General features: G+C 45.0%; 1 protein-coding gene and 1 pseudogene across 11 annotated transcripts in view; one reads left to right on the top strand and one right to left on the bottom strand.

Annotated features, from left to right (window-relative positions):
- Positions 1-23,605, bottom strand: part of hgs (hepatocyte growth factor-regulated tyrosine kinase substrate) — a 55,438-nt gene extending 31,833 nt beyond the window's left edge. For 6 of the 11 annotated variants that reach the window (XM_073026320.1, XM_073026330.1, XM_073026321.1 and 3 more), the window contains exons 1-8: positions 23,459-23,605; positions 16,241-16,325; positions 14,545-14,620; positions 10,309-10,401; positions 7,296-7,419; positions 3,706-3,758; positions 2,358-2,447; positions 1,193-1,317 (exon numbers count right to left, since the gene is read on the bottom strand). In XM_073026320.1, coding sequence (XP_072882421.1) covers positions 1,193-1,317; positions 2,358-2,447; positions 3,706-3,758; positions 7,296-7,419; positions 10,309-10,401; positions 14,545-14,620; positions 16,241-16,325; positions 23,459-23,495 — 683 coding nt within the window. In that variant the 5' untranslated portion in view covers positions 23,496-23,605. The remainder of the gene's footprint in view (positions 1-1,192; positions 1,318-2,357; positions 2,448-3,705; positions 3,759-7,295; positions 7,420-10,308; positions 10,402-14,544; positions 14,621-16,240; positions 16,326-23,458) is intronic. The other 5 variants (XM_073026323.1, XM_073026331.1, XM_073026325.1 and 2 more) reach the window with 1 other exon arrangement.
- Positions 13,596-13,754, top strand: LOC140715001 (U2 spliceosomal RNA; annotated as a pseudogene).
- Positions 23,606-23,998: the final 393 nt, after the last annotated feature.

Here is a 23,998-nt window from a genome sequence, read left to right as displayed (position 1 = left end):
TACCCACCCTAGACGTTCATAATCAAATCCCCCACCCGCCCTAGATGTTCATAATCAAAGCCCTTACCCACCCTAGACGTTCATAATCAAAGATCCTACCCACCCTAGACGTTCATAATCAAAGATCCTACCCACCCTAGACGTTCATAATCAAAGCCCCCACCTACTGGACACACATAGCAACATGGGGATTTTTATAAAGATTTCCCAGGATACCACGAAAGTTGAAAGATTAGAACATTTTTGAAAATTTGGCGCCCTTATTTACAAAAGACAGGATTAAATATATAGGTGCTCCGAAGATGAATTAATTGGTTACTTGGGGAAAGAAATAAATATATATACTAAAGTTATTACGAACTCCATGGAACATGTGGGGATCTTCCAATATCCAGGCATTCCCTTTTTTTTTCTTTCTTATTTTTTTAATAGGGATGTTAGGGGGGAGGGGTTAAGGGGAGGGGGGGCCGGGTAACACATTTTTTTTCCCATACACATTTATTCTGTAACTATTTGAAAACAATAAAAAGTTTTAAAAAAAGCCCCCCACCTACCCTAGACATTCATAATCAAATCCCCTACCTACCCTAGACGTTCATAATCAAAGATCCTACCTACCCTAGACATTCATAATCAAATCCCCTACCTACCCTAGACACTCATAATCAAGGATCCTACCCTAGACATTCTCTTTTCTCGCCTCTCCCATCGGGGAGAAGCTACAAAAGCCTGGAAACACGTAGTACCAGGCTTACAGCTTCTATCCCGCTGTTAACGACACTTGAACAGATCCCTCACACCATGGGTGTTCTCTTAGCCTCGTTATGTTACACTTTATCGCTCACCTGCACTGCACTCTCTCTGTAGCTCTTACACTTCATTCTACATTGTCAGTGTTTTACCTTGTTCTAGCTCTGGGCACTGTGTAAAGATCTGATCTGTATGAACAGTAGGTAAGATAAGCTTTTCACTCTATCTTGGTACATGTGACAATAATTAACCAATACTTCTGCAGTTGTCTCCTCACTTCCCAGGAGGGAACATCTTACCTTTAACACCAACCAGACACTAGGCAGCCCTGCGGACTGAGAAATCATTATGTACACGGGAAACACGAAACGTTGTTACTGAAAGCTGACCTTCAAATCAACCGGCCATTAAGTCCCATGCATCAAGACCAGAAATTACTAACTTGTTCAGCTGCTCAAAGCATGGCTCACAAACACGGACTTCTTTCTCGATGCCAAATTTGGGGATGGTGGAGGACTTGGAAGAACACTTTCCACAGAAGATCTGCCCGCATGCTCTGCAGTGATGCTGGAAAGGAGAATTTATAACACAGTGTTGAACTAAGGAATGTAATATTATAGTTTTACTGTTCTGCTGTATTTCATTTTGGCAGTTCTGTAAGAGCAGCTTGTTTGGGTTATTGTTGAAGATTTGAGGAGAAATGTGTGGCATCCATTTAGGATGGTCAAATTTAGGGCAGGTTTCTCTGGTGAGGGACACTAAGGTTGGGCTTTAGGCTTTTGTTTGAGAGGCGGTGAACAGGAAAGACGCAGTAGAGAAGAGGTTACAGGATTTGACCTGGAGTGGGACCCTGATTTGACAAAGCCTGGGATGAGATCGATGGAGGGTCGGTGACTTAGAGAAATTGTGAGCTCCAACTTGTGCACATTAGACTATTTCATTAAAATAGGCCCTTTTCTTTACTAACCCTTTAGTCAAATTGAGAATCATCAAGATAATCTTTAAATCGCATGTGGTGTACTGCCTGTTATTTTGTGGCACTAATTTGTAACAGGGTAGCGAATTACACCGCATCCACGTGAAAGGGGTTTGGGGTGGGAGTACTGGAGTGCATCTTCCCTAGACTTACGCAGCCAAGGAAACCGGGGTGTCTCATACAAATGCTTATTCAAAGATTCAAACTTACTTATCACATCGCATGTACATCGAAACATAGTGAAATGGGCTGTTTGCCTGAACAACCAACACACACGAGGGTGCCACACGCAAGTGTCGCCCACACAGTCTGGCGCCAACACAGCATGCCCACAATGCATGGCAGACCAACACAGAACTCAAGGCAAATTCAAAAATATAAAAAAAGTAAATTATTTTACTATTTAAATTATTTTATTAATATTAAAATAATGAAATAATAGAATAAAAATATTCTAAAAACAAACATGGCCATGAGTAATGGCTTCACTGACTTTCGAACACCCAAGGTAACAAAGGGTGCCAATGAACTCTGCTTGTACGTTACTTTCTCTAACACCGTGGCACTGTTTCGCAATGAGATTCAACACGAGAACTGCCTGACCCATAGGCGACGTTGTGCAGCTACTTACCTTCCTTGTGACCACTCCAAACTGCACTCTGCACCGGTGACATTCCTCTGCATCTACCCAGTCCGGAGCCTGCGGTGTCACAAAACAAATCTGAAATAAAATCATGCTTCAGAGTTCCCTTTCTGTATTGTGCACTCAGCCGGTGGTGAGCAGCCAGCAGAAATGGTGGAGGCAAGCTCGATTTCAACACTCAAGAGGAACTTGGATAGGTAGATGGATGGGAGGGGTATGTCAATGGGACTAGGCAGAATCATAGTTTGGCAAGGGCCAAAGGGAGTGCTCCTGTGCTATGGTTTTCCATGACTCTTACTTCAATTGCAAGTAATGGCAAAAAGCACATCTCAGCTCCATCTTGGGCACTAGCCTACAAAGCACCCAGGACATCTTCAAGGAGCGGTGTCTCAGAAAGACAGCATCCATTATTAAGGACCTCCAGCACCCAGGGCATGCCCTTTTCTCACTGTTATCATCAGGTAGGAGGTACAGAAGCTTGAAGGCACACACTCAGTGATTCAGGAACAATTTCTTCCCCTCTGTCATTCAATTCTTGAACACTACCTCACTTTTTTTTAATATTATTTCTGATTTTGCAGGATTTTTAATCTATTCCATATACATATACTTGATTGATTTAATTTTTTTCTTCTGTATTATGTATTGTATTGAACTGCTGCTGCTAAATTAACAAATTTCATGACACTGATTCTGAAAGAGCACAGGAGCAGGTTCTTTGAGTCTACACTGATAACAAATATCCCATTATACACCAATCCCACATTCATGCCAGTTTTCAATTCTCTCCCATTTTCTACAGAGCTGCCAGATTCCAGCACCTTCTCCCACCCACCTCTCACCCATACACACTTACATACATGGTGGCTTAATTAGCGTACGAGCCAGCATGTCTTTGGCATGTGGGAGGAAGCCAGAGCGGGAGGAAACCCACCACTCGGACAGAAGACTCCACACAGACAGCACCCAAGGTCAGGACTGAACCTGGATCCCTGGCACTGTGGGGCAGCTCCTCTACTGGCCGCAAAGCAGAGAAGTCCCAAGGTCACACATACGGTACACTTGAGAATTTTACTGCCCTGCACCGGAATGAAATGTGGGAGATGTTTTCAATGGGAAATAAATCCTCCACAAATCACACTCCAACACCGCCACAGAATTTCTCACATCAGCAGAATAAAGACTCAATGAAAATTTATGGAATTCACCAAGAGCAACACATTTAAAACATTAGATACATCCAACATTCCAAAAAAACCTTATCTACCTTACATTTATTTTACAAATTATATAATCTACATTAACATTAAATAAATGAATGATTGACGTCCCTTACCCTTTCGGACAAAAACATGGCATCACTCTCTTTTAACTCTGGGAAGACATTGCCTGAAATGAGGATTAAAACAAAATCAGATTTTAAATTGAATAAGAATCAGAATCAGGTTTATTATCACTGACATACATTGTAAAATGTGTTTGTTTTGCAGCAGCAGTACAGAGCATCACATAAAAACACTATAAATTACAATAATAAACAATAAATCAGAAGAGCAAAAAGAGAGTAGAAACAGTGATGTAGTGCTCAGGGGTTCCTCGTCTGTTCAGAAATCTGATGGTGGTGCAGAAGAAGCTATTTCTAAAGCGGTAACTGTGCGTCTTTGAGCTCCTGTACCTCCTTCCCTGATGGTAGCAATGAGAAAGGGGCATGTTCTGGGTTGTGGGGCCCAGAGCTGAGAGCTGCACCTTCTTCACTGCCCTCTGCAAACTATGAGATTTCTCAGGTGCAAATGCAACAATGAAGAGACAACGTCTCTGCAGACCTCGAGAGGATGAAACGCTTTTTTTGATTTTAATACTCAAAAGTATGGGTTAAGGACTGGGACCACTTAGTATAATCCATTTCTTTGTTAGATAACAATATTCTACGTCAAGAGATTGAAGGCATTGATTTCACCAGCTGTATTTGGTTTACTAAGTGAAGCTCGAGAACCTTACAGAATTCAGCTTTGACCAGAAGATTTAAAAATATGTTGAGTTCTCAAACTTAGTATTTAGTTAACCATCCTGCTCTACCTGTTCAGACAATTGAAAGGATTTTTATGCATTGTTATATGAACTTTCCTGGAGCCATCAAGCTATTTAGTTATCATAAATTCGGCCAGTCAACTAGGTTCAAACTTCAAAGTAAATTTATTCTCAACGTACATACGATATACGTCACCACATACAACCTGAGATTTGTTTTCTTGTGGGCATACTCAGTAAATCCAAGAGATACAATAGAATCAATGAACAACCAACCAACCAATTGTCATGGTCCTGGCTGGCATTTCCCACCTTTTCCCTTTCCTCCCTAATTGGTCCTTAATCCCCACACTTGATTCCCAATCTTTCCCAATTCCTCTCAATCACCAGCACCTGGTTTCCATTAGCCACCGGAGGATAAGACCCCAACAGCTCCGGTCAGCCCTTGCCAGATTGTTGGTCGACTCTCAGAGAGAGAGGAACCTTGCTCCAAGTCTTCAACCCCGTATCTCTTCGTGAATCAAGCCTCCCTAGTCCTGACTCAGCCTGGTCTCGATTCTGCACTCGCTACGGAGATTCTGCATCCTGATCCTGCCTCCGTGTCAGAGTCCTGCACTTGGGTTTGTTCTTCCTGCCACCTCCCTGTAACACCAATGTGCAAAAGACAAATTGTACAAACACAAAAGAAAAATATAATAATAAATAAATAAGCAAAAACATCAAGAACATGAGATGAAGAGTCCTTGAAAGAGAGTCCATAGGTTGTGGGAATAGTTTGGTGATAGAGGGAGTAAAGTTATCCGCACTGGTTCAAGGGTAATAACTGTCCCTGAACCGAGTGTGAGTTCTGAGGCTCCTCTACCTCTTCCTGATGGCAGCAGTGAGAAGAGAGCATGTCCGGGTTGGGAGTGTCCGATGATGGAAGCTGCTTTCCTGTGACAACACTCAGTGTAGATGTGTTCAACAGTGGGGAGGGCTTTACCCATGATGGGCTGGGCCGTATCCACGACTTTTTGCAGGATTTTCCATTCAAACAGGTTTCCCATCAGCTCCAACACCAACACCAAGCTACTTTTTGAAACAGGCTTCCGATCGCAAACAAGATGTTGATTTAAATTTTGCTGCATCGTTACTGGACATTCACAGGGGTTGTTGGTAATTATGCAGATTTCCCTCTTGTAAAACAAACGTTATAATGAAGCCACTGGCACACATACACATACACTTGGCCATTGTGACATTTCCCTCCGATGGAAACCAATTGCTCTGAGATTACCGTATCGTTTCAGAAATTAAAGATGCAGGTGGCAGATATGCACATGCGCACACACAGGACAGTGAACGTATAATATTATAGCACCGTACATACCCTTCAGCCCACAATTCTGTTCCAGTCCTTGGACATAGCCTGCCATTTTTCAATCATCCACGTGCTTATCTAGAGTCTCTTAAGCTGTAAAGTACGTCTCTCTACCCCCACTCCAGACAGGGCATACCATCCACTCACCAATCTCTTGTGTTAAAAAAAAACGTACCTCTGACACCCGCCTGACATTAAAACTATGCACCCCACCCCTTGTATTAGCCATTTTCACCCTGGGAAAATCACTGTGGCTGTCCACTCAATCCATGCCTCATCTTATACACCTCTATAAAGTCACCTCTCATCCTCCTTTGCTCTACAGAGAAAAAATGTAGCCTGCTCAACCTTCCCCCATAAGGCATGCTCTCTAATCCAGGCAGCATCCTAGTAAACGCACCCTCTCTAAAGCTTTCACATCCTTCTTATAATGAGGCAACCAGAACTGAAGGCGATATAGAGTACCTAGTCAGCAAATTTATAAAATTATACAGAAGCACAAGCCACAACAAGGCTTGGCGTTCAATTCAGGTAACCGCCACAAGAGAGGAAAAAAATTCAATCAGCTGCAGTTCAGCAGCCAAAGTTCATACAGTCGCCACACAGCTGGGGTGATTTTAATTGATATTAATTATGCAGTCAGCATTAAATAAATACGAGTCATTAAGTACATTAGATACTTTACTCAAAGCAAAGCAGACATATCAGTAGTCATTGGTGCATTGGGGGGGGGGGGGCAGTCAATCGTCTAAATACCGTATATAGTTGTAATAATTGCAGGGGCTATACCAGACACACGCGCACACCAACTTTACAGCATGGAGCCAACACAACAACAACACACAAAATGCTGGAGGTACTCAGCAGGTCAGGCAACATCTGAGTAGGTGTTTCAGTCCGAAATCCATCATCAGGACCCAACGTCGACTGTCTATTCCCCTCCGTAGGTGCTGCCTGACTTCCTCTGGGTTTCCAGCATCTGCAGAACCTCATGACTGCAATGAGCACAATGCCGTGTGTTCAATCGATACTCACCTCAGGAGGCAGCTGCCATCAGACCCCCCCCAGCACAAGAGGGGACAAGACTCAGAAACAGCTTCCAAAGAGCAATCAGGAACGCTGATACACGAAGGTTCAGCAGATGCTGACGGCCGGCGTTAACCAAGGTGCTTTTACAAAAATGGGGGCTTGAGGGGATGCAAAGGGAAATGATGAAAGAGCAGACAATCAGGGTGAAAAACTTTTACTGTAACTCACAGTGCACTTTACGTTTTGCAATGTACTGCCGTCGCAAAACAACAAATATCACAACGTGCACCAGCGATATTAAACCTGATTCTGATTGGCAAAGCCAACAACATGCCAGAGGGCCCTCAGGCTGGATTTCACTCAGATCCACACTACCACCACTCAGAGGGAACGACGGAGGGATGGACTCGCAGGCTGGAGCCATGGAGGGAACTGCACGCCATATACAGGGGAATGGAACAGAGAGACAATTGAACCAGTTACACCCACAGCCACTGAGAAGATCTTACCTTCTACCTTCATGATCTGGTAGGTGTCCTGCACCACCTTATACTTGGGCTCATTGCGAAAGGCTTGTGCCCAGGCCTGGATCAGCTGCAAGATCTTGTTCCGAACATTGGTCTCCGTCTGTTTCTGCAAAGCACAGCAACACATCAGCTCACAAAACTCCACCAGATGACTCAGCAAGGGAGAGGAGCGAGAACTTGCTGACTACCTCGGGGACTGCAAAAGACTACTGCGTGCACCATTCAGTAACGTCACTGATTAGTCTAAAGGCAACTCAAGCACGGAAGCTAAGACAACTGCGTTAAGGAGGAGAATTGTTAAGTGGAGCACGTCACTCTAACAGTTGGTCTGTCAGAATACATTTACTAAAGATGATTCTGACTCACTGGAATGGACAATAAATTTTACGGGAAGGATTTCTCAGTCATACTATGGAAATGATCCTTAAAATTAAGAAGGACAACTGTTTTGATCAAGTTAAAATGAGTTAAACAACACGGGCAGTGAGGAGGTGTAGCGGTTAGTATAACACTACTACAGCACCAGCGACCTGGGTTCAATTCTGCTGCTGTGTGTAAGGAGTTTGTACGTTCTCTCTGTGACCCGATGATCCTCTGGATGCCGTGATTTCCTCTCACATCCCTAACACAGGTTAGGAGGGTACTTGGTCACACGGGTGCCACTGGGTGGTGTGGCCTCGTTGGGCTGGAAGGGCTTGTTACTGCACTGCATCCCGAAGAAGTTAATGCTATAAAGATCTGATCAATAAGCTGGTCCCCAGTGGATATGTCCCGACGTTAATACAGGAGCCAGCACAAAATTACACTAAAAGGCAGGCAGTTTAGGGGGTTTTGGTATTCTCTTAGTTTAGGCACATCAGGAGTTAAAGCATAAAACTGATCAAGAATAAAAACCATTCTACAGGGGAGGTGGACAGGATGCACAGGGGAACAGATTTGGTAATGGTTATGGACGTGTGAAGGTAGAGGAAAAAAAGAGAGATTTAACAATTAACCAACGTCAAGATAGAACAAATGTTTTGGCTGCTTTCCATGAACTCTTGGCATCATCGCTCAGATTTGGTTTCAGGCAACAAGTAAACAAAAGATATTTATGAAAGAGCAGGATTATGTAAGCACTTAAAAAGAGAAAAAAAAAATCACATGCAGTTCCAGAAGCCGAATTCATTGGATTACCGTGACCTGTGTAGGAACAGTACATGATCAGCACCAACATATTCTGGCCCAATCACATCATCTCAATGCAATGGGGAGGAGCTTTATCATCACAAGACAATTAGATCATCCGGAAATGAAATCTGTACAAAAACCACTAAGAGCTAAAGGCAGAGTATCAAGCTGACTTAAATTACTGAAGAGCAGTATGTAAACGTGAATTTGTTTAATCTCAAACTATAACCTATTTCTAAATGAGACTGGTTTTTACGCATATAGGAATTTCCAACAGCCTGACTTTGTGGTTTATCCAACTGGGATCCAAACACGCAAAAGGAAGAACCTCATTCACTAATAAGACGGACAGCAACTACTCTTGTTTGGATAACACCACCTGAGAGATGGCATGACTGCACCCAAGGGAATATGGACATCAAAAAGATTTTATTCAATCCTAAATTGTACACAGAACATATAACATTACAGTACAATACAATACAGGCCCTTTGGCCCACAAAGTTGTGCCAACCCATAACCTACTCCAAGATCAACTTAACCCTTCCCTCCCACATAGTGCTCCCTTCTTCTATCATCTATGTCCCTAAGGACTCTTACATGTCCTAATGGATCTGCCTCCACCACCACCCCAGCAGGGTATTCCACGCACCCACCACCCTCTGTAAAAGAAAAACACATCTTTGACATCCCCTTTATACTTTCCTCTAATCACCTTAAAATTATGGCCCTAGCCATCACACCTTGGGAAAAAGGCTCTGGCTGTCCACTCTATCTAAGCCTCTTATCATCTCTCATCCTCCTTTGCTCCGAAGAGAAAAGCCCGGCAGTATGGGAACAGCAATTGCTTCTGGATTGAGAGACTTGTCTCTCAGATCCATGTAATGTTTTCCCCAAAGGGAAGGGGATTTCTCCGCAGCCTCCTGGGCAACATTTCTGTCTTAAGCAGCATCAGATGATCCAGTCATGAACTCAGAGTTTGTACTGAGTGCAAATTGGCTGCCGCAGCCTGACAGTACAGTACTGCTGTGAAGTGGCCACTTTATTAGGTACCTGTGCTCATTAATCAACCAATCATGTAGCAGCAACTCAAAGCATAATAGCATGCAGACATGGTCAAGAGGTTCAACTGTTGGTGCCAGATGGGGTGGTGTGAGTATCTCAGGAACTGCTGATCTCCTGGGATTTTCACGCACAGCAGTTTCTAGAGTTTACAGAGAATGGTGAAAAATATCCAGTAAACGGCAGTTCAGTGTGCGAAAACACCCTGTTAGCGAGAGAAGTCGGAGAACAGCCAGACTGGTTCATTCCGACAGGAAATTGACGGTAATTCAAATAAACGAGTTGCAACAGTGGTGTGCAGAGGAGTATCTCTGAACACACATGTCGAACCTTGATGCAGACGGGCTACAGCAGCAAAAGACCATGAACACACACTCAAGTGGCCACTTCATTAGGTATGGAGATACAGGTGGCAACTGAGTGTATATGTGAGGGTGTTACAGAAGCGAAACTGTTCGAGTAATATTATTACAATGCTAGCGATTGAGTTTCAACTCCCATTACTGTCTGTAAGGAGTTTATACGTTCTCCTCATCGGGTTTCCCAGAGTACTCCGGTCTCATCCCACATTCCAAAGAAGTACGGGTTAGAGTCAGAGAGTTGTGAGAGTGCTATGTTGGTGCCGGAAATGTGCGAACACTTGCGGGCTGCCCCCAGCACGTGCTCAGACTGCATTGGTCATCGATGGAAAAAGATTGCTCCCACAAACAAAGCTAATCTTTTAAAATGCAAGTCCTTTCTGATGAATTGCCATACAAATTACCTTAAACAGCTCTTTGAGGTCCTCCATGGTTTGCTTATTCGCCACCTCATCGTGGACAGTTTGGCCGCAGTTCTTCACCACGGATTCCAGAACCTGAAGGAGAGGCAAGTCAGAGGAATTCTGGAGATCTGGAAACAAACTACTGCATTGCTTAATCCAGGCAAAGCCACCCACTAATCAGTTACATATTTCTGGTTTTCACATACAGTACATACATAAACACAAGAACTGTGTCTTTCCAAGCTTGTTCTGCTACTGATCACCCCCCCCCCCGCCATATTCCCCAACTATCAGAGTTGAGTAGCATTACAGCACAGCAGAAACAGGCCCTTAGTCCATCGAGTCTCTGATGAACTGATATTCTGCCTGTTCCCATTAATCCGCACCTGGATCATCCCTCCATTCCTCTCCCATCCACGTACTTATCCAAACTTCCATTAAAAGTTGCATTTGAACCTGCATCCCAGGCAGCTTGTTCCACACTCAAACCACCCTCTGAGTGAAAAGGTTCCCCTTCAGGTTGCCCTTAAACTTTTCACCCTTAACCTGTGACCTCCAGTTCGTTTCATCCAACCTTACTGGAAAAAGCCTGTTTGCATTTACCCTCTCTATACCCTTCTTAATTGTGTATACCTCTAGCAAGTCTCCCCTCATTCTCCTACGCTCCAGGGTATAAACTCCAGACCTGTTCAACCTCCCCCTATGACTCAAGTATTCAAGATCCAGCAACATCCTTGTAAAGGTCCTCTGTACTATTTCAATCTTTCCGGTCGGTAGATGACCAGAACCGCACACAATACTCCAAATTAGGTGTCACCAACATCTGATACAACTTCAAGATAACATCCCAACTCCCATTCTCAATACCTTGATTTACCAAGGCCAATGTGCCAGAAGCTCTCGTTACAACCCCACCTGTGACATCACTTTCAAGGAATTATGGATCTACATTCCTCTGTTCCACCACTGTACCTCAGCTTTGCTGATACTCGATGATCGATCATCTGCTGCCCTCACAGCTGATTGCTTTCTATCCACTGAACTGAATGAGTTTCCCTACAGGCCAACCCTGATCCTCGACTACACTCCGAGGTTTCAGACTTTCCAGCAAGTTCGGACAGCCCTCGTCTCCATCTACTTCCCGTACCTTTTTCATTGCTTGTCCTCCTGGACAGAGCAGGGATAGAATTGCCTGCGTCCTTCTGTTCTGCTCCAACAAGGCCCAACACAAGCTTGCAGGACATGTTGCAGGTTTCCTGATCCTCTACTGAATTCTACAACTTCAGACACGTGTCTTTGCCCATTTCAAAATGGACAGGGCTCAGTTTTGTGTAATCTGCTGGGCAGATCCTGCAGTCGTGCATTTCACAACTCTTACCGTACATTCCTTTGTCTACATTCTCACTCCTTAAACGCCCTCACTTTGTTCTGAGCATTCCCACTTCCTACAGACCCCATCGCTGGATTGGCCGTTAGTTTTTCTGGTAGTTTAAGTTTCCCAAGCTTGCTGGTATTTTTATATAATCAACTATACACACATAATTGTTTGGTGAATTTTCCAGCAATTATGGTATATTTGCCTCGGTATTTTTCTAGAAGCTTCTTAGTTTTCTGCACCAGGAGTCACACTATTCTGTAGGTAAATTGTTATCACTGGATGTTTATTATCTCTAGGCTGAGCGTGGGACGACCACGACTGCTTTTGCCTTCATCCTTTCTTTGTTCTCGAGGCTCTGTTATTTTATCTCTTGTAAAATTTTATAAAATGTTCAAAAGCAACCGGTTTCATGTCTCATTCCTGACTTCCAAAGGACTTTTGAGTCACAAAAAACACCAGGATCCAACACCATTTAGCAGCCACCAACTTACAGTTTATCCCCACGACAACCCTGACCTCACCTCATCAACAAGACTCACTTTGCCCTATCCACTTTTAACACCGTAAACCAGCGAGTTGTTTGTTATGTCTCCCCTCTCCCTGTGAAGTGGAGACACCTTAGGGGGAGGGAGGGAGGGGGAGAGGGAGAGGGGGAGAGGGAGAGGGAGAGGGAGGGGGAGAGGGGGAGAGGGGGAGAGGGGGAGGAGGGGGGGGAGGGGGGGGGGAGGGGGAGAGGGAGGGAGAGGGAGAGGGAGAGGGAGAGGGAGAGGGAGAGGGAGAGAGAGAGAGAGAGAGCCTGTGGTATGTTGAGCCTGGGTGAATGCACAGTCTGGAGTGCCGCAAGTCGTTGCTGTTGCTTCTGCTGCACGCTTCAGCACTCGGTGGTGGGTGCTGATGCTTTTTTTTGCCGGTGGGGGGGGAGGGGGGATTGTTGCTTGCTGCCGCTTACGTGTGAGACTTTGGGGTTCTAACATTTAACCGTCATTCATTTTTTGGGGGCACTCCTCTCTTTTTGTGGATGTTTGTGAAGAAAAAGCATTTCAGGATGTACACTGCATACATTTCTCTGACATTAAATGTACCTTTGAAACCCTGCCTCCCTGCAGCTTGACACCAACTTGTTTACTCTCCTTCCCAGTTCTCACAAAGGAACTTTAACTTGAGATGCTGCTTGACCTGCTGTTATCGTACCTTTGCCTCTATTAGCCGAGGAATTGAGTTTCAAGAATCGGGGAGATGTGTTGCAGCTTTATAGAACTCTAGGTAGGGCTCATCTACAGGAAAGGAAGGATATCATCATCGTTATGTGCCATGGCATATGAGGTGGTGATCATGGCTTATCCATGACCAGAATTGCTCTTGGTAAATTTTTCTATGTAAGCGGTTTGCTGTTGTCCTCTTCTGGGCAGTGTCTTTACAAGATAGCTGACCCCAGCCATTATTGATACTCATCAGAGATTGTCTGCCTGGCATCAGTGGTCACATAACCAGGACTTATGATATGCACCGGCTGCTCATACGATCATCCACCACCTGATCCCATGGCTTCATGCGACCCTGATCGGCCGGGGGGGGGGGGGGGGGGGGGGCAGGGTTTAAGCAGGTGCTGCACCTCGCCCGGGGTAGTGGAGGGAAGGAGCACCTTACACCTCCTTTGGTAGAGACGTATTGCACCTCCGCCCCACCATACATGGAAGAATATAGACACTGTGTAGGTAGAAGGGGTGAATTCAGTTGGGCTTTTCATTACTAATTTAATTATAAACACAAGTGACTCTGTGGATGCTGGAAACGCAGAGCAACACGTACAAAATGCTGGAGGAACTCAGCAGGCCAGGCAGAGGAATAAAGAGACAATGTTTCGGGTTGAGATCCTTCATCAGGACTGATTCCATTAGTTTGGGACAGCATTGTGGGCCAAAGGGCTTCTTATCAGTTTAATATCTGATACGTCCCCTATCTGGGGACCATATATTAAATTGATTTTTGGAACAGGGAGATGGAATAGGGGCTTGCTCCGTCCACTCCACAAAAAAAAAGGGCCTGTTCCTGTTCTGTATCAATTTCCAGCATTTTCTGATTTCCACTTCATCAAAAAAAAGTCACGGCACAGATCATCAGCTCCACACGTCTCAATAACCGGAACGTTTACAATGGAGACTCAGATTTACTGGCCGCTGCAGGGATAAGGGTCGCTGATATACTGGGGAAACTGCAGGTGTCCTACCTAGAGCAGAAATGGCTCAACGTGCACTGTTAACACCATTTCATAGTTAGCGGCAACATTCTGCTACATGCAACACACCTCAGTACCTGTAGGCGAACCATCTCACTTCAATCCAGCTGCTTTCCAAGATAGCATCATTTTCACTCTGCGCCCATTTACTCACTCAGCCACACCCAAACCAGTCGCTCTGAATGTTGGCTGGTCCCATCATAGCTGACACGAGGAAATCTGCAGACGCTGGAAATTCAAACAACAACACACACAAAATGCTGGTGGAACGCAGCAGGCCAGGCAGCATCTACAGGGAGAAGCGCTATCGACGTCTCGGGCCGAGACCCTTCGTCAGGACAGACCTGACAAAGGCCCTTGGCCCGAAACGTCGACAGCACTTCTCCCTATCGATGCTGCCTGGCCTGCTGCGTTCCGCCAGCATTTTGCGTGTGTTCCCATCATAGCTGAGCCTGTTCTAGCACAGCCACGAACCAATGCACCAGCTCAACGTATCACAGGTCATACTCCAGCCATTGCGTTCCAAAGGTTCTAAAATCCCATCATCAGAACAACTCAACTCCAATCCCCGCTGCTTGACTTTGTCATACAGTTTGGTCAGAGCTGAGAAAGGGAAGCTCACCTCCAGCGTGTAGAGGACCACGTGTGGGTTTTTATCATTCAGCTTCTTCTTAATGGCGCTGACTGCGTATTTTGCCCTGTGTAAATATAACAAAACCTGTCATTAAAATTAAGTCACAAGCTGAATTAGGGCAAGTTCAGGATGCCCACACCCATCTCCGGAAACTGTAGCAGAGGAATTCTTGCATTTTCATAGAGGTCTCCGGGGAGAGAAGACAGTGACCCACCCCCAACTCACTAATAAAGAGCCCGGGAGCAACCTGGACTGTTCTTGCTTCACAGCCTCTGGGAGAAACGTGGGCTCTCCTTGCTTCTATCCAATGACTCAATGAGAAGTTCACATCCCTGGTGAGCTAACTAGCAACACTCACTCTGAATTCACAAAAAAACAGACCCACTGGCATTTTTTGTAAAGCAAGTCTATTTGAGCTGAACTCTCAACCTCAATTCCTTGCACAACAACTCGAATGGCCAGACCTCAGAGAAACTGCAAGTCAACTCCCACATTCCACAGGTGTAGGGGTTAGGGTTACTGAGCTGGGTTTGTACTACGATGGCTCTGGAAGTGTGGTAACTGCTCCAGCACATTCTCCACGCAAAATGACACATTTCACTGGAGGTGTGAAAATCAAGCTAATCGTTTCTAATCTTTTTTAAAAATCATAATACAATCTGGAAGAAGATGGCGCCCGTGAACAACACGACCAAGGGCGACATCTGTCTGCCGGATCTCAAAACTACTTCTTTCACTTCTTTTTCGTTCAAATGTGTTTCTGCTACTGTTCGAGCTTGGGATCGGCATTTGAGTGGTGTGTTTCTTGGGCCGATTAAATGATCTGGAACTGTGCTAGCAGTCTCTGAGGGCGTTTTTAGCAAAGCACGTGACCTTGAAGCCACGGAGCCTAGAGACGGGGCGTGAGCCCGATTGACTCCATTTCTCGCCATTTAAGGCACCAAGGAAGACTGAAACCATCCAGGCGAGTGCAGAAGGTGAACGGGTATTCAGCAGTCTAGCAACCTCTTGCTCACTGCTGCCAGAGGAAGGTCTCTGTGTGTGATGGTCTCTCACCCCCCTTGCGATGCTGTTGGGAGGATGGTGCTTTATTTCTGGGTCTTGGGAAAGGATTACTAGACGTGGTTTGTGAATCGGTCTCCACGGTTCACGTTATGATGCATTTCTGGATTCTGGTCTCTCCTTTTTCTGTTGCTACTTTGGGTGATTTTGATCGGGGGCGGTTGCTGATAAAAAACCGAGCACGCCTGAAAGCTTTCCATTTTGTGTTTTATATCTGTGTGTTTCTTGCTCAATAATTTTTGTTGCCATTTGCACGATTAGCTTTTTTTGCGCGTGGGGGAGTGGCTTGATGTTTATTCTTAGAACAGCTTCCATGGTTTTCTTCTGTGGGGAAGACAAACCCCCGGGTTGTATACTGCGTACATACTTTGAATCAATTCCCCACAGTGAGAGAAATGCCAAGTGCGAGCTACAGCTCAATTTGATCTCAACATCTGCTCATGTTGGTAGATTTTCCAATTCTCCCCAGGTGACATGGGGGGACCTCACTGGGACACACATGGCAGAACCAATTCACCAGTATTAATCTCGGTAGACTATTAACCATGTAACGACATGGTAATCAGAGATAAACTGCAAACTTCTTTCAGGGAGGAAAAAGGCAGAAGATACAGACACTTACTGAGCATCTCCTTGCCGAATCAGGTCGCAGATCTGTAGTATAGACTCCCAGTCGGTTTCTAAAAGTAACTGGCTTGTTGCTTTGTCTGTTTAAGAGAAAAAAGGATGAAAGACACAGTGGTGGTTGTTAATGGAAATGACACACTTTCAATGTTTCAATGTACAGGTGAAAAAATAGAGCTAATCTTAAGACCAGCCCACCAAGTGGCAAATCAGGCACAGGGGGCCAAATGGCTTCTGTTGCCTTTCTTGTGGCCCTCAGTGAATGAATTTACAGTCTGGTTCGGAAGCCAGAGCTTTCAGAATCCAGTAAAACTCAGCAGATAATGGAGTATGCTTCATTTCATATCTCCAGAGAAGGGCCAGAATATTATCAAAAGATGTCATGTGTGTACACTGACACCAATTCCTTCGTCAAGTATGGAAGAGAACTGGTTCTTTTGCCTGCCAAGATAATATACAAGCTACTTAATGAAACAACAGGGTCAGGTTTAATCAATGTTTATGGAATCCATTTGCAGGCATCTGAGCCACATTACAGAATACCCATCGGCGACAGTTTGTAATGTACATTCTGTTACAGGGTTGCTTTATTATTGATCCAGACAGAGGATGATAGAAATAAATATACGACTCTAATTCATGACTTGGTGTACTCTGGTGTACTGAGTGAGGAGTACATGAAAAGAGGAAATGGTACTGGTACACTAACATCCTCACCAACAGAGGATTAAGGTCCCTCAGAAAGGAAACCACTCCAGCCCAGGGTCAATGAAAGCAGATTTGGAACTGATCCATATTCACTGGATTCCAGATAATTGGGATACACTGGGACTCGTGCATTTTGGCCCAATTAAGGGGCTGCCCCAATTAGCCAAAGTTTCATGAAAATAAAAAAAACACCGTTAAATTGAGAAACAAATAATGTATTTAAATGAAATGCAGAACAAATAAAACCACTCTCACTAGTACTACAGGACTATAAAACTATATTAGTGCCTAATCATTATCAGAGGAATTCATCCAGTGTTTGCTGACTGACTGTGAGTGGATAAAATCAGCACAGCTAGTGCAGATAATGGACTGCCTTCACACAATGCTTTTGTCGACTGCATCCTCTACATCTTCATTTTCATTGTTACATTCGAGGTGATTGCCAATATCTTTAAATTCTTTGTACCTGAAGTAGTGAAGTCATTTCATTTTCACTCTCAGCCATTTCCAAGCCTGAATGCTTGAAACTGCAGTGAGCAAAACAGTTCGTTTGTCATTAACTATAAGTGACAAAAATCACTGCTTTTTGAACACAAACACACTCAACTGACATTATTTACAACTGTTTGCTCCAAGCAGAGTGTAGTGTCTATCAGCCACACAATGATGACTGACGCTAATGAGAATATGTTCAGCAAGTCTCCTGTCCAATAAAGTGCATAGCATCCCAAATAAATAATGATAATCTAGGCAATTTTTGATTGTTTTTTGTTAAGAGTTTTCCAAGTAAGCAGCTGTCCTGATAAATCGATGTCCCAATTAACCAGAATTAATATAATCCATTCACCTAACTTGGCTCCATGTTATTTCATATCCTCATTAAAGGAACATCTCTCAGATTTATAAGCGTTAATTGAACTAGCATCCATTGCAAATTGTGGTGGTGTGCAACACAGATTCTCCCTGCTACGTGATAAGGTGCCTTCTAATTTCCCATATGGACAGACTCTGGTGTCTAAGTTTGCCTATTCAAAGTATATTTATTATCAAAGAATGTATAAATGATACAACCCTGAGATTCATCTGCTTACAGGAGTGAGAAACCAGAAAGAACCCAATTTAAAAAAAGTCTAACAAACACCCGATGCACAGAGGAAGAGGGATAAAAACACAAATCCTGCAAACAGTAAAAGCAAGCAACAGCACTGCGAACCAAGTTGAGTGCACAGACCCAGAGCCCAGAGCAGTCGGAGAAGGCTCACAGCCTCGGTCTCAGCTCATCATACGGCAGGGCAAATCGCCGTGAAACTCACGGACACGAAGTGTGTAGCAGCCAGGGCAGTCTCACATGCTCAGCGCCAAGGTCAGTGGAGCAAAACATCGTGGAGAAGGACCGGCTTGAACTTCGCCTCCGGTCCCAATACCTTGCCTTTTCAGTCCAACCAGCCTGGAGTCTAAATTGACCAAGCACCGGGTTGTGTACTACGCCCAGAGATACGGGCCCACCGCAGCGATACGCTCTGGACCGCCTCCGGCCCATACTCGACCTCCCCATATCAAACCTCGCTCTCAGTTTACGTGGACGGGCTCCGAAACAACTCTGCTTCAACTTCTCTCCACTCCGCTTGCTCCATCTTCATATCTGAAGTTCCAGCTTCTCCTGGGACTCCGACTCTGTCTCGTACTCACACGCCTCGACCCTCAGATCAGCCTCTTCACTGTTTGCAGTGATTGTTTACCACAATTTTCCACTTTAAAAATGTTATTAATAGTCGAATTTCTTGCTCTGAAAACCACCAGTAAGTTGTCACCCACATTCCGTAATGCCATTTTAAATTTGCCGAGATCCCCACCAACAGAAAAAGAAATGCTCCTTTCAAAACCTGTAACTTCAATCAGTTTAGCGTCTAGGTCGCAATTTATAAATGCATACCCGGGAAGTCTGGGCTTCGCGGTTAGAGCGATGCTGTTACAGCTCGGGGCATTCTGGAGTTCTGGCACCGTTTGTTGGGAGTCTGTGAAATGTGTGGGGTTCCCGGGTGCTCCGTGTCCTCCAACAGTCCAAAGATGTACCGGGTGGGTTAACTGGCCACTGGAAACTGTCCCGTGGTTAGGTTACGGTTAATCGAGTTTGTCAGAGGTTGCTGAGGCAATGTGGCTCAAAGCCTCCCCCCCCCCCCCCCATTGGTGGGGGTAGAGTCTGTTGTCGATTCTCCAGTCGGAGAACTTGGGGGGGGGGGGGGGAAAGCAACTCAGCAGACTTTATCATCGCAAATCAGCGAGTTGTTTTGTCATGTCTCCCCTATCGCTGTGAAAGGGTGCCACCTCTTCTAGAGAGAGGGAGAGAGAGAGAGAGGGGGTAGAGAGAGAGGGAGAGGGGGAGAGAGAGAGAGGGGGGAGGGAGAGAGAGAGATATTGTGGAATGTTGAACGGGTTGTACTACAGATCATGGTCTCTCTGGGGGGCTTTGCTGTTACTTGCTTGGTGGGTGCAGGGTGCTGATGCTTTTCGCTGTAGTAGGTGGGGAGGGGAGGGTCATTGCTTTGCTGCTGCTTGTGTGTGGGAGGGGGAGTGGGGGGGGCTTTGGGATTCTAACGTTCTTACTGCCACTTATTCTTTGGGCCACTCTTCTGTTTATGTGGATGTCTGTGAAGAACAAGAATTTCAGGCTGTATTTTGTATACATTCTCTGATATTAAATGGAACTATTAGATTGGAAAATTGAAAATAAAAACACTATAGAGACTGGAGACTATATTGTCTGCGGACAAAACCATAAAATTCCTGCGTAAATACATTGTTTGTTCAGCCTGGCATACCAGAGCAACAATAGCTACATTGTACTTCACAATTTTCCCCTCCCCAAACAAAAACTAATCACCCCCATCTTCCACCTTAAGCATTGCAGAAAGAAAATCTTTACGTTATGGTCAGTAGATTCATATACGTCGAACTGGGTGGACGTTTCCCGATTCAGGAATGCCGAGCCAGGGTCACATTCTTACAATGTGGATGAGCTGCCAGAGGACTGGAAGGTAGCTAACGTCGTTCCGTTGTTCAGGAAAATCTCCAAGAGTAAGCTGGAAAATTGTAGACCAGTGAGCCTGATGTCAGTCGTGGGTGAATTATTGCCAAGTGTCCGAAGGGCAAAGATTTACAAGTATTTGGATAGACGGGGTCTGATAACTTGCACGGAGAAGGTTCCTCCAGCCCTATGAGCAATGCTGCCCCGGCAAACACCGAGAACACAGGTTTAACCCTAGCCTAACCACTGGACAATTTCCAATGACCAGTTAACCTCTCTTTGGACTGTGGGAGGAAGCCGGAGTACCAAGACAAAATCCACTCATTCCACGAAGAGACTCCTGACAGAACAGCGCCGGAATTGAACTGCAAACACTGGAACGCCCCGAGCTGGAAAAGCAATGCACTAACCAACTTAGTGGAGTTTTCCAAGGTTACCAAGAGGTTTGATGAAGGGAAGGCCATAGATGTTGTCTGTATGGACTTTAGCAAGACCTTTAACAAAGTCCTGCTTGGGACGTTGGCCCAGAAAGTTCAGTTGCTTGGCACTCAGGGTGACGTAGTGAATTGGCTTCAACATTGGCTCAGCAGGAGAAACAAAGGAGTGGTTGTCTTTCTGAATGGAGGCCTGTGACTAGTGGTGTGCCTCAGAGATCAGCGTCGGGCCTGTTTTTATCATCCATATTAACGACTTACTCAGAGATTTGTGGATGACGCCAAGAATGGGGGCATAACGGACAGTGAGGAAGGTATCAGAGCTTGCAAAATAATCTGACTCAGATGGAAAAATTGGCCGAGAAATGGCAGATGGAATTTAATGGATACAAATGTGAAGTGTTGCACTTTAGGAGAACAAACCAGGGTAAGGCTTACACAGTGAGTGGTAGAGAATTTTCGTGTGGTTGGAAAAAGGAACTTGGGAGTACAGGTCCATAATTCCTTGAAAGTGGCATCACTGGTTATAAAGAGAGCTGCTGACACATTGGGCTTCATAAATCAGTACAGGAGTTGGGACGTTACACTGAAGTTGCACAAGACGTTGGTGAGGTCTCATTTGGAGTATCGTGTGCAGTTCTGATCGCATACTGACAGGAAAGATGTCAATAAGATTGAATACAGAGGAAGTTTACAAGGATGTTGCTGGGACTTGAGGACCTGACTTATAAGGAAAGGTTGAACAGGTTAGGACTTTATTCATAGAGTGCAGGAGAACGAGGGAAGATCTTACACAGAAGATGCAGATCTAAAACAAAATGATGAGGGGTCAAGCCTGCAGGCAGGCTCTTTTCCCTCAGGTTGGGTGAAAGAGACGTCATAGATTTAGGATGAATGGAGAAATATTTATGAGGAACACGGAGGGAGCTTCTTCACTCTGAGGGTGGTCGAGGGTGGAACAAGCTGCCAGAAGTGGTGGATGCAGGCTCAATCATAACATTTAAGAGAAGTTTGGATCAGTACACAGGTGAGAGGGGTTTGGTGGGACGTGGTCCAGGCGCTGGTAGATGGGACTAGGGTGAAAACCAGGCCAGCACAGACTAGCGGGCCAAAGGGCCTGTTTCTGTGCAGTATGACTCTAGTACAGAGAAGGCCATTTAAGCACTGAAACAAACTGAAGTTTCTTCACTCAGTTGGGGAGAAATCTAGAATTCTTTACCCTAGGTGGCTATGAAGGCTCCGGCACCATGTTCATTCATAAGGGAGATCAGCGGAATTTGCATACGATAACTGAAACAACAGACATGGATGTAATGTAGGAAATGGAGGCCATGACAGAGCGAGAGGTTGAGTGGCGCCACTAAAAAAAACCTCCCAACATCAACAAAATTAAATGGCTTTCTGTTAACTTCAGGACGAGAAAGAATGGCGATCATGAACTCTGGGGAATCAATGGTGCAGTTTAAGTGGATTGGTTTTAATATTTTGGATTACCTACACTGGGCTAAGTAAAAAGATGCAATCATAAGACAGCAAAGATGCTGATGCAATTTTCTTAGGAAGTTCACCAAGTCAGCTAACACTGGAGCAAAATTCTGTGGATGTAACGTTGAAAGAATTCTTACAGGTTGCATCGTGACGTGCCACTGCAATTTGGATGTGTACGAACATAAAAAGCTGCAGAGTCGCCCGTTTCTTATTCTGGCCTCTTCCCCCTTCCTTTCCAGTCCCGACGAAGGGTCTCAGCCCAAAACAGTGACTATTTATTCCTCACTCTCACTCAGCCTGGGTCTGAGAGTGAGGAACAACACAAGATTTGGCCAACTTCATCGCCAGGCCAGATTGAAAAGGTCGGGGGTGGGGGGGGGTCAGGTCCAGAGGCGAGGGACGGGCTGCTGTTTAGCTCACTACTCGATGAGGTTTACTTGTCTCTACACTGAACTGAGGCTGGATCGGCTGTGACTCACTTTTGTTGATTTCAGTTCTGGTTACTTCTATTGTTTAGACCATTTTTTCCCCCCCCTGCACATCAGGTGTTTGTTAATGGGATCTGTCAAGTTTCTTTGTTTTGGGGCTGTCTATAAGGTGATAAATCTCAAAGTTGAACTTAGCAAACATACTTTGATAATAAATGTACTTTGATTTCCACAGATGCTCCCTGACTTGAGTTCCTTCAGCATTTTGTGTGTGTTGCTCTAGATTGCTATCATCTGCAGAATGTCTTGGGTGAATCGTTTAAATTTTTCTTATGAATTACGTTTATCTGATGCAATGTACCTGCGATGCTATTGCAAGTACGTTATTAAATTGCACCTGCGCTCATGACAATAGATTTAAGAACAAGCAGTTCTTGATGAATGACAGAGCAGTCTGAAGTGCCGACTCGAGGCCCGTGTCCTGATGAAGGTTTACACCGAAAACATTAAAGTAACAGTATTCAATTTACACGGCCAGAGCTAAAAAGATGTCCTCTGACATGCTGAATCATGTTGTTTTCAATTCCCCTGGAGCTTCTAAACTACACAACGTAAGAGACAAACTTTTTTTTGTTTACCTCTTCCATAACAAAGCCCTTGACAGAAATATGAAATTGTGACAATACAAATCATTTGCCCAGTAAGTCCTCGGCAGGTTCAAGAGTTGAAGTACCTTTAAACCCGGCTGTTTACCAAACCCAGATGGAAATTTCCCTCCCGATCAGGGGCAACTGACAACCCACCCAAGAGAAACGAGGGATTTAACCCGCACACAAGTAGCCTTGAGGTGCGATGTTTGGAGTAATGAGACCGGGAGCTGCTTCTCGCCGGGCCCGTCTGCAGGCCGCCAGCTGGAGATCCCCAGCAGGGAGGGAGGGCCCAGCGGGGAGAGAGGAACAGACCCCGAGGCCGATGTATACCCAGCAGGAAGGGAGGGAGGGGGCTGACACGGAGGGGCGGCCCTGAGGCAAGCCCGAGGCCCAGCGGCCACCGGCCTTGGCTTCTAACTTCCCCTCCGAAACGTAACGGCGCGGATTTCCCAACATCCAAAGGAAACAAAGGCCTCTTACCGAGAAGCCGCTCGAACGGGCCGCCGCCTTTACCCATCCCGCCGCCCTTTGTCACTCCGTCCGTTCGTCCGCCTACTTCGTCACCGGATCACGGCACTCGCGTGGACACCTACTTCCTTGGCTCTGCTGGGGTCCTACCCTGTGGGTGCGTCGCGCTCCTCTGACGCCGACTATATTCTAATATAATTATTTTTTTTACACAAACAAAAACACTGAACATATGCTAACAAAGCCAGGGAATCACACATAAGCAGCAACAAATATATCACTATGAACTTTAAACATACAAATAAAAAAGAAAATCCACTCTAAATACTGTTGGTCAGAAGGAACTGTATCTAAAAGGAGTCACGAAACAAAAACATTTACCCGAAACGTTGACAAATTTATACAGTCTTTACAGCTTTCTGGTTATGGGAAGTTTTCAGAGTATTAATATATAGTTTGAAGTCTCACTTAAAAATATAAATGAAGATTTCTTATCGCTGTATTTGTATTTATGGATATAAAATTTAGCGTAAATTAACAGAAGATTTATGA

Source organism: Hemitrygon akajei, chromosome 22 (genome assembly GCF_048418815.1).
Source record: "Hemitrygon akajei chromosome 22, sHemAka1.3, whole genome shotgun sequence".
Taxonomy (NCBI): Eukaryota; Metazoa; Chordata; class Chondrichthyes; order Myliobatiformes; family Dasyatidae; genus Hemitrygon; species Hemitrygon akajei.
This window is presented reverse-complemented; position numbering and strand designations above follow the sequence as displayed.